The sequence below is a fragment of the Vulpes lagopus genome, chromosome 11 (genome assembly GCF_018345385.1).
Source record: "Vulpes lagopus strain Blue_001 chromosome 11, ASM1834538v1, whole genome shotgun sequence".
NCBI classification, from domain to species: Eukaryota; Metazoa; Chordata; class Mammalia; order Carnivora; family Canidae; genus Vulpes; species Vulpes lagopus.
The window spans coordinates 25,876,759-25,887,060 of NC_054834.1; the positions used below are offsets into that span (position 1 = coordinate 25,876,759).

The window sequence follows — 10,302 nt, forward strand, 5'->3', positions numbered from 1 at the left end:
CACAAGGAACAAGTGTTGTAGAGGGAGTGGAGCAAAGGGAATTCTTGTGCACTGTTGGTGGGAACGTAGACTGGTGCAGCCATGGTGGAAAACAGTGCGGTGGGTCCTCAAAAAATTAAAAACAGGGCAGCCCGTGTGGCTCAGCAGTTTAGCACCACCTTCAGCCCAGGGTGTGATCCTGGAGACCCGGAATCGAGTTCCACATCAGGCTCCCAGCATGGAGCCTGCTTCTCCCTCTGCCTGTGTCTCTCATGGATAAATGAATAAAATTTAAAAAATTAAAAACAGAATTATCATCTGATTCAGTCATTCTACTATTGACTATTTACCCAAACAATGTAACAGCAGTAAATGAAAAGAAACATGCACCTCAATGTTACTCCAGCATTATTTACGGTAGTCAATGTATGGAACCAGCCCAAGTGTCCCTAGATAGATGAACACGGAAAAATGAAAAAGGTGTGGTATCCACGCTCAATGGGATATTACTCAGCCATAAAAATGACTGAAGTCTTGTCATTTGCACCAACATGGATGGAGCTAGAGAGTATGATGGTGAGTGAGATAATCAGAGAAAGATTAGCGCCATATGATATCTTCATACCTGGAATTTTAAAAAAAGATTTTATTTATTTTTTCATGAGAGACACAGAGAGAGGGGCAGAGACACAGGGTGAGGGAGAAGCAGGCTCCATGCAGGGAACCCGACATGGGACTTGATCCCGGACCTCGGGGTCACGACCTGGGCCAAAGGCAGACGCTCAACCGCTGAGCCACCCAGTGGCCCCCTTCATATGAGGAATTGAAGAAACAAAGAAAAGTAACAGAAATAAATGACAAAGTTAAAAACAGACTGCTATCTATAGAGAACACACTTCTGGTTCTCCGGAGGGCAGGGGAGTGGGGATGGGGAATAGTGAAGGGGAGCAGGGTTGCACCCACACTGATGAGCATGGATAATATATAGAATTGCTGAACCCCTGTACTGCACACCTGAAACTAATCTAACACAGAATGTAAGCCATCTTGAATCTTAAAATAGATGAAATGAACAAGGGAAAAGGCATTCAGCGCCCCCAAATTTATACTTCCTGGTCTATGTGTTTTTCTTCCCTAAAAACTCCTTGAACACAGTGCCTGCCCTGCGCACACTGTACCTTCACGAAGGCAGCACAGTGCTTGGGTCCAAGCAGGTGCTAAGTGTCTGGTGGTGAGTGAATATGTATTAATGCCAGTCAGATGGAGGGGGAACTCTTCAGATGATTCCATGTCCTGTGGTCTCTGTGATGCCTGTTGGTTCATCCTGAAGAATAATGGAGGACTGGGGGTTGCTAAGGCTGCTACAATCATGGGGAATCTGGACAAGCAAATAGAGCATCTGTGGAAAAGAAACCCTTGGGCCCTAATGGCACCTTGGTCCAGACCAAGTCCCCAGATCTGGCTGAGTCTCTAACCAGCTGCAGTTCCCACCTTCCCCAGAAAGGGAAGTCTTCACCATCAGTGAGGGAGTCTCTGGTTTGGCCCAGGGAGGTTCTCTGCCACAAGGGCCCTCTCCATCTCCATGGAGGGGTGGTCATCTGCATGGTTAGACCCCCTGCTCTCCCTGTTAAGGGTAAGGGACCTTCCCCGAAACACTCCTTTCTCTTCTCTCACTGACTTTCTTCCTATGAAAACCCTCCATTTGCACCACAGCTCAGAGCTCCCCTTACCTGCCAGGTGGGAGGCTGCCCCATTCTTGAATCACTTAATAAAACCAGGTGGATCTCTGAATTGAATTCTTTGGTTGGTTTTTTGGCACAAGCAGTGAGAAGTCAGGGATGTGAAGGAGCTGGGGTGGGGGTGGGACAGGGAAGGAAATACCTGGGGGGGGTTGTCACAGGGCAGGAGGGACAGAGGGACAGCAGGTCCAGGGCTGGTGCTGGGAGCCGGGTGTTTTCCTGGGTTACTGTCTGGGTGAGAAGAAAGGGCTGAGAGGTGGGGCCACTTTTCCAGGCTACACAGGACTTGTTCTGTAGCATCTGAATCAGGGGGTGGGGGCAGGATGGACTCTGGTGACAGGAAGAAGCTGGAGGCCAGAGGGGAGGCAGAGCAGGAGGGGAAGTGAGACTGAGTAGGTACCAGAGGTTGAGGGAGGAGCACATTTGCATTGTGGCAGAGACTCAGGGAAGGGTTGTGTGTGGAGAGGAAGTCAGAGGAGAGGGGCTGGGAGGGGGTCTGTGTGTGAGGACAGAAGTCAAAGAGCGACTTTGCAAGAGAAAGAACATCTGCAAACACAATGTTGTTCCTGCAACTTGTGCTGTTGGTGGTTCTCCTCCCGGGGGGTGACAGCGAAGATGGTGAGAGCTGGGGTCCTGTCCTGTGGGCGCACTTGTGTGTGTGTGTGTGTGTGTGTACATGTGCTTTTGAGTCTACGTGTTCCTGTGTGTCTCTGTGTATTTCCCTCAGTCTGTGTGTCTGTAAGTCTGTGTGTCTGTTATGTGTGTACATGTGCTTGTGTGCATTTGAGTACGTGTATATTTAAGTGTGTATCGGTACCTGTCTGGTGTCCATGCACATGTGTGGTTAAGTGTCTGGGTGTCTCTGTGTGTAGATGCGCATATGTGGGGGCACATGTGTATTCTCTGTGGTTGTGTGTGTGCAATTGTCTCTGTGTGTGTGCACGGGTGGTGTGGGTTCCCGGCACAGACCTGGGCAAGGAGAGAGTCAGCTGGGTCCTTCCCAAGGATCCCCGGCCCCAGGGCCCTGTACTCTCCTGAAGGATGGGTGCGAGGCTCGGGCTCAGGGGCAGCATGTGTCTCCTGAGTTTAATATGGTTTCTCTGTCCTGCAGGTTTGGGTCCCGTCCCCGGCACCTTAGTCTCCACTCCCTTTCCTTCTCCAGGCCTTGCACTCCCAAAGCTTATGTCCTTCCCCACAGATTCCCAGGAGCCGATCTCCTTCCGGATCATCCTGACCACATCCTTTTACAGCAGTTCCTCGACGCAGAATCAAGGCTCAGCTTGGCTGGATGAGCTGCAGACTCACGGCTGGAACAACAAGACAGGAGCTTTCCGTTACCTGCAGCCTTGGTCCAAGGGCAACTTCAGCAACGAGGAGCTCCTGGAAGTGCAGAACTTATTCTACACATACACCATCCGATCCCCTTCCACATTTCATAACCACATCCGTGACTGGCAACTTGAATGTGAGTTCTGTTCCCTTGGGCTTGGGTGTCAGGTGGCAGGTGCGTCTGTGTCTCCCTGAGTTCCTTCTTCCTCTAGGAAATGAGCTCCACTGGACTCTGAACCTCATGTTTCTCTGCCATATAAAGGTTCACACTCATCTGGGCAGAGGGTGGAGCCAGACCCTGATTGTTGAAAAGCTTCCCATCTTCTGCTCCGTCCCGCTCCTCTCATTGGCCACAGGCTGGGCTCTCCTGTCCCACTAGTTCTCCCACGACCACCCCTTTCCCTGGCCTCCAACCAGGCAGCTCTGGTCCTTGCTCTGTGACTGACTCCTTGATCTATGTGCTTTTCTTCCCATCCTATCCCAGCAGCGATGTCTGTCTATGCGACCCTGTCACCCCCTGTGCTCCCTTCACCCTCGGTTTTTTCTAGCCCAGCTCTCCGGCCAAGCCCTTCCCTATTTTATGCCCACATCCTTCATGTCTCTCCTACAACATTTGCTCCTTCCTCTATCAATCAGCTCTTCCTCTGCTTCCAGCGACCACCACTTCCCCTTTGTGTGAGGCTCCCCTCAAACCAAACTGTTCTCCCTTCCTTTCAATCCCCTTAACTTTCCCTCTGCTTCCACCATCCATGGCTTCCACTCATGTCATATCATCTCTTTCACTCCCTCTGTCCTATCACCCACATCTCTCTTCCCCAGATCCCTTTCAGATTCAGCTGGTATTAGGCTGTGATTCCCACTTTGGAGAAGCATCAGCAGGCTTCCTGCAGTTGGCTTATCAGGGATCTGACCTCCTGAGTTTCCAGAACACATCATGGAGGCCATCTCCAGAGGGAGGAAGTAGGGCTCAGAAGGTCTGCAGTCTATTCAACCAGGACCATGTTTCCCATGAAATAGTACGCAAGCTCCTCAATGAGATCTGCCCCCGGATCTTGTTGAGTCTTCTTGATGCAGGGAAGGCGGATCTCCAGCGACAAGGTCAGTCCTGCTCCCTCCCTCCAAGCTTTCTGCATCCTGTGCTCAGAAATCTGTACTGTGCCCTCAAATTCAGAGTAAGAGAGAGTCAAGAGGGTGAAGGGGTGATGGTGACGGGCTTCAAAAGGCGGAAAGTTGTGTCTGTCTAACGTGATGTGAGCACCTCCCCTCAGTCTGTGAATCCCTGTCCTGTATCCGCAGTGCGGCCCGAGGCCTGGCTGTCCGCTGGCCCCAGCCCAGGGCCTGGCCGTCTGCTGCTGGTGTGCCATGTCTCTGGCTTCTACCCCAAGCCTGTGTGGGTGATGTGGATGCGGGGCGAGGAGGAGCAGACAGGCTCCCAGAGAGGTGATGTCCTGCCCCATGCTGACGGCACGTGGTACCTTCAGGTGTCCTTGGATTTGAAAGCCAAGAAGGCAGCTGGCCTGTCCTGCCGTGTGAGACACAGCAGTCTAGGAGGCCAGGACATGGTCCTCCACTGGGGTGAGGAAGAGCTGGGGTCAGGCTGGGCAACATGGTAAATGGTCATCCATCAGAGCTGGGAGCCTGAGGAAACATTTGTTCTGGTGGCTCCAGACCAAAGAGGACTAAAATACTCAGTAATCCAGAAATGGAAGAGCTGAGGGTGAGGGTCCTGCTTATGTGGGAGCATGCGGAGGGTTAGGTGAAGTGTCCATCTCTGAGGAGGGATGGGAGAAGGGAAAGGGGAAAGGGCGGTTGGTCAAGGAGAGGGTGACAGGAGTGGAGAGGAGCAGGGAGGTGCAGTTCAACCCAGGGTGGATGGGAAATGACACCCTCTGTGCCCAACCCCACAGAGCAGCCCCACTCCCTGGGCTTGGTCTTCCTGGTGGTGATCGTGGCTCTGGTGTTCTTGGCAGGCCTGGCGTGGTGGCTCTGGAAGCGCTGGTGAGTCTCTGGCGCCCCCTTCCTGCTCTTTCCCAAGTGTCTCCCCACCTTTTCCTGTGTCCTCAGCCCTCCTGCAGCCTGTGCCCTTCCCCCCTGCAGCCTCCCCTCCACCTGCTGCAGAGGACCTCCTCCTTGTTCCCCCAGGAAAGCCCATTAGAGACCTCAGTGGAAGGACTTCCCTTCGGAGCGAGATCCCAGCCGCCCAGGCCCCAGACCTATACCCAGCTCACCACTGATGTCCTGGCCACTCCCCATGCACAACTCTGTGTTCATTTCTTCTTAATGATCAGTTGTCAATATAAGCTAAGCATAATTTAGTGAGTTTTGTTGTTCTGACTTAGTCCTGGAATTTAAATCTCAAGTTTATCTCTGAATGGAATGAAGTTCCAGCACCTACATAGATCGAGAGACATCAAATGTCATGTCCTCCAGAGGGCCCTCCCTGATTCACAAGTAGAAGCAGTCTCTGCCTGTTGAGAATCTCTACCCCCTTTTCCTGACCTTTTGTAAATCTGTGTTTCCCAGCCCACTCCTCATTACCTCCAGTTATGTTCCTTTTCTCCTCTTATATTAGGATTCTTTTTTTTTAAATAATAAATTTATTTTTTATTGGTGTTCAATTTGCCAACGTACAGAATAACACCCAGTGCAATATTAGGATTCTTAAGAACTAAGTCCACGTCTTTTTAGTATTTGTATTCTTGGCGAGGTGTCTCACTACATGACATATGTCCTCAGTAAAAATCTGTGTTGACTCTATCCCACAGTTATACGGTTTTCTTCTTTTGCTTCTTGACATGTTTATGGTAGTTGGGATGTTTGATAATCTTCCTGTTAAAAGTTGTCTCCTGGCCTCGGGAACTCACACTCCTCTGGGTCTTTGCTGATGTATCTGAGACCTTGAGGAGAAACAGTTTTGGCTGTGACCATTCCAGTTATTTAGCTGCAGACACTTATGGGAGTGGCCTGTTGCCTGTTTCTTGTGGTTGATGGCCAGGGAATGAGATGCTCATTCTTTTCCTGGATGATAAGGTCAGGGCAAGAAACGTGAAAGAAGTACAACCCATTTTTCTGCACCAGAGAATCAAGCCTGAGGATGAAAGCTGCCTCCAAGAAGGCTGAGAAATTGTATAGATGAAGTTTTGCGTAAATATCAAATCATTCTGAATACCCCAGAAATCAACCTGAGGCCTGTAGAAAAGTGCACATCTAGGGCAGTGAAGAGGCCACATCATGGAAGGTAGGACGTCCAGAGCTGTGATTTGGAAGATATATGGATTGTGAGTGCTGTGGAGTGGAGGGAACCCTGGTCAAAGGCAGAGGAGAGAGAGAGAGAGAGAGAGAGAGAGAGAGAGAGAGAGAGAGATCAGGAGATCACACAAGGAAAACAGTTCTCCAAAGCCAATGACTGGAAAAACAAAAGGGGCTGATTTTCATGAGTTTTTACAACCAGTCGACTCAAAGACTGGATGGAGTTTTAGAGGTCTGCACCTTGTCTCATATGGAGCCCAGCAGGTGCTATAATGCCTCTGTGAAGGATGGGTAAAGTCCGGGGACACACAGTGTTCTGGTGTTTCTAATAAAAGGGTTTGGTATTTTGTAGTTCTAGTCTAGGACATTCAATGAAATGCCCTAGAATTTAGGGCCTGGGCCTGCCTCTTGTCTCTCTGTTCCCTTTTAGCACTCAGTGCTACCTCTCCGTTATTTTGGACCTTAAAAGCTATATCCAGAAGGGTGGGAGCACGGATTGAGGTCCTTGATACAGCTTATGAAGCTTTTGTTTGATATCAGGGGATACCTGGCTGACAAAATGCATTGCTTATGTTTCCATGACCTCTGGGCCCTCAGGATCTAGTTTTCTTTCTTTTCTTTTTTTTTTTTTTTTGTATTTTCTCATGGCCTTTGCTAAGTAAGAATGAAATTACTTGAGATTGAGATTTTCATTTGGGCCTTGGGTTATTTTTTTAAGTTTTGCATAATTTACAGGCTTGAAGACTGCTTTTTTGCATATCATCAATTAGGCAAGTTACCCTGTAATCTTGATTAATTCTGCCTTCCCGATAAATCAATCTAGGGTTGGCACTTGGAATCACATACCCATGAGAGAGCTCAGTCATGGGTACAGACATGGGCCTCTTCAGCCCAGTTCTGAGCCAAAGATCAGATACAAGCTTTTTTTTCCTCATGCATACAGCACATGGTAAAGATGATATGAAGGTCCTGCTAGGTGAGATCAAAAACAATTCTAAGGCTTTCAAATACCTTAGTGAATCCGAAAGGATCCCGGCTAAAGGAGTCAAGTTTTGTTTCTATATGAGACAGATCAGACATTGGAAAGGGAACGTGGACCCTAATTGTCCTGGCATCCTCATTTCCTACCTCCTGGAGGGGCATGGCATTTTGTAGAAAAACAGAAGTCAGGTCCTTAGGCTTGTAGTTAGTGCCAGATTGAATGTTGTACAGGGAGAAGGCACTTTGGCAAGGAGGTGGCATGGTGGTGACAATGGCAGGGACTCCTAGGACATTAGTAGGGTCCAGGAGAGCCTCTGGGTATTCAGAGGCAGTGGTAAGACAATGTGATGGAATGAAGGAGGGGTTGTCTAGAATGTCCGCAAGGTCAGATGGGCCATAGAATTGAGCAAGATACATTCTACAGTTTTTGTGGAGGCTAGGTTTTTGGGATCATGACATGAAGGTTTGCACATATGAAGCCTCCAATCATTTGGAGGAGTTCTAGCAAAAGTGTCAAGCTGGAAAATAATACATAAGAAAAAGTTCCATGAAGAGCCTTTCCTCTTGATCTGAGAGTTTGTACTAAGGCCAGGAATCATTACATAAAAAGATGATATGTTGTATCTGCAGGCCTTAGAGGTCAAATTTGTTCTCGATTTTAAGAATACAGCCTAAGGGTGAGTCTGCAGGAATAGAGGGTGTTTTGCCATAGTTGGAAAGAGGAACCGCCTATTTCCAAAGGGCCGTCCTGCCAGAGGGAAGGAGCTCTGACTCCTCGTTGCAATGTGTCAAGGCATCCCACTGATCTCAAAAAGAATCTGAACATATACAGGGTGACTGACTCTACTGCGGAGTCCTCCCAAGAAGAACGTCACGGCAAACCGCAATGGCAATTCCTGGTGGGGTTCTGGTCCCTTGCAACAGGGAGAGCTGAACATCAGTTGGCCAAACCAACTTTCCAGGTTGGAAAGTGAGGGGGAAGACTCACCACTCAGACACGTAGGAATGTATTTAGCCTATAGATCAAGGTGGTGACTGCACCCACAGGAACAAAGGAATAAAGGGATGAGAGCTGAAGAAGGTAAGGTGGCTGAGTCAGCCAAGGTCCCTAAATGATCCTAACTGAGTCTGTAATGTGTACAGATTTGCACTAGATGAGCTGCTGCTGGCAAGATTTCCTTACATTGGAAATGGGAACCTCAGAGAGACAGAGTGGGAAAGAGGAGAAAAAGGTATTTTTCACCCTCATACGTGTGGACCGTCTGACTGCATTGAGCCAACACTCACTAACTCCCTTGCTGTCAGCACACCACGCACTCACATTCCCCTGCAGGCACACTCATTCCAGTTGGGTTAATGCTCCGGGTGCCTTTCCACAGCAGGCTTGTGTAAACCTTGTTAACACCATTCATCCTTCCCCAGTGCTCTCTGTGGATCCATTCCCTCCAACCCAGCTTGCCAGCATCTCATTGGCGGCAGACCCCTCCAACAACACTTCCTGACACCGTGCCTCCAATCCCTGTGTTCTTTGGCAGATCTGTCTTCTCCATTACACTCTTGGCAAAAGTGTATTCAAAGTGGTGCCATAAGCCTGGCAATGTGCAAGCAGTCCTGACATGGGCCACACCACTCCAAGGTGAGTCTTGTCCTGTGAGAGGGAAAAGAAACTACACAGAACATTGTGACTGAGGCCCCAGAAATGAGTTGGAGGCAGACATCATGTGATGAAGGGCCCTCCCACCAATGAAAGTTTCTCAGAGGACAACATAGGGAATGTACCCTACAGTTTTGCACTAGATTATCTCTGACAAATTCTTGGTATGACACAATTTAAAGGCAATGAGGCCTCACAATGGCCAACCAACAACATAGGGACCAACTCTTGCCCACAACAGGCATTGAAGATGCCTCCATCAGAAGAAAAGTGGCTCAACTATCACATGAAGGCACATGCAACACATTAGGAGGCACCTCTGAAATGCCAGGCTCTGGTAACAGAGGACACTGCACTGCAGAGGACACAGAACCTCTTCTTTTAAGACCACTTCTTTCAAGAACAGGAGATGTACCTAATATTCCTAATATACAGAAACAGAAGCAGAGACTTAGATGAAATGAAGAGACAGAGGAATACATCTCAAGTGAAAGAACATGACAGATCACAGCAATAGGACTAAGTGAAAAGGAGGTAAGTAGCATGCCAAAGAATTTAAAGTAATGGTCATAAGGATACTCACTAGACTTGAGAAAAAGAGCAGAGAACTTCAGTGATATCCTCAACAAAGAGATAGAAAAGATAAAGAAGAACCAATCAGTGATGGATAAGTCAATAAATGAAATTGAAAAATTTCAGTGTAAAAATACTGATACTGATGGAATGGTTAATAGAATTGAGGAAGCAGAAGATCAGTGACCTGGAAGACAGGGTAATAGTAAGCAGTTAAGTTGAATAGGAGAGAGAGGGAAAAAATACAAAATGAAAACACACTTAGGAAGTCAATGACACCATCAAGCATAAAAACATTTGCATTATAGATCACAGAAGAGATAGAAAAGGGGGTAAAAATATTCGAAGGAATAAATAGCTGAAAACTTCCCCATTCTGGTGAAGGAAGCAGAAATCCAGAATCAGGAGGCACAGAGAGGCCCCAATTAAAAAAAAAAAAATCAACCCAAGGAGTCCACACCATAATACATATTAATTAAAATGGCAAAAAGTAGTGATAAAGGAGAATTTTAAAACCAACAAAAGAAAAGAAGACATAGAAAGGAAACCCATGAAGCTGATTTTTCAGCAGAAACTTTGCAGGCTAGAAAAAAATGGCATGATATATTCAAAGTACTGAAAGGAAAAACTTCAGCCAAGATTACTCTAGCCACCAAGACTGGCATTCAGAATAGAAGGAGGGATAAAGAGTTTCTCAGACACTTAAGTGTTAAAGGAATTCATGACCACTAACCCAACACTGCAAGAAATGTTAAAGGGGACTCTGAGTGGAAAGCAAAGATCAAAAGGAAAGGAATC

At 47.9% G+C, this 10,302-nt stretch overlaps 1 protein-coding gene across 2 annotated transcripts; it reads left to right on the forward strand.

Moving 5' to 3' along the window:
- The first annotated feature begins 2,195 nt into the window (after positions 1–2,195).
- LOC121471791 (T-cell surface glycoprotein CD1a-like) lies at positions 2,196–5,684 on the forward strand. 2 transcript variants are annotated; one of them, XM_041722588.1, is made up of 6 exons: positions 2,196–2,336; positions 2,917–3,183; positions 3,867–4,145; positions 4,344–4,622; positions 4,955–5,045; positions 5,190–5,684. In XM_041722588.1, the coding sequence occupies exons 1-6, from the start codon at positions 2,276–2,278 to the stop codon at positions 5,200–5,202; spliced, it is 990 nt and encodes a 329-aa protein (XP_041578522.1). In that variant the 5' UTR covers positions 2,196–2,275; the 3' UTR covers positions 5,203–5,684. The 2 variants fall into 2 exon arrangements, with proteins under 2 accessions (XP_041578522.1, XP_041578523.1); XM_041722589.1 differs by lacking the exon at positions 3,867–4,145.
- The last annotated feature ends 4,618 nt before the right edge of the window (positions 5,685–10,302 follow it).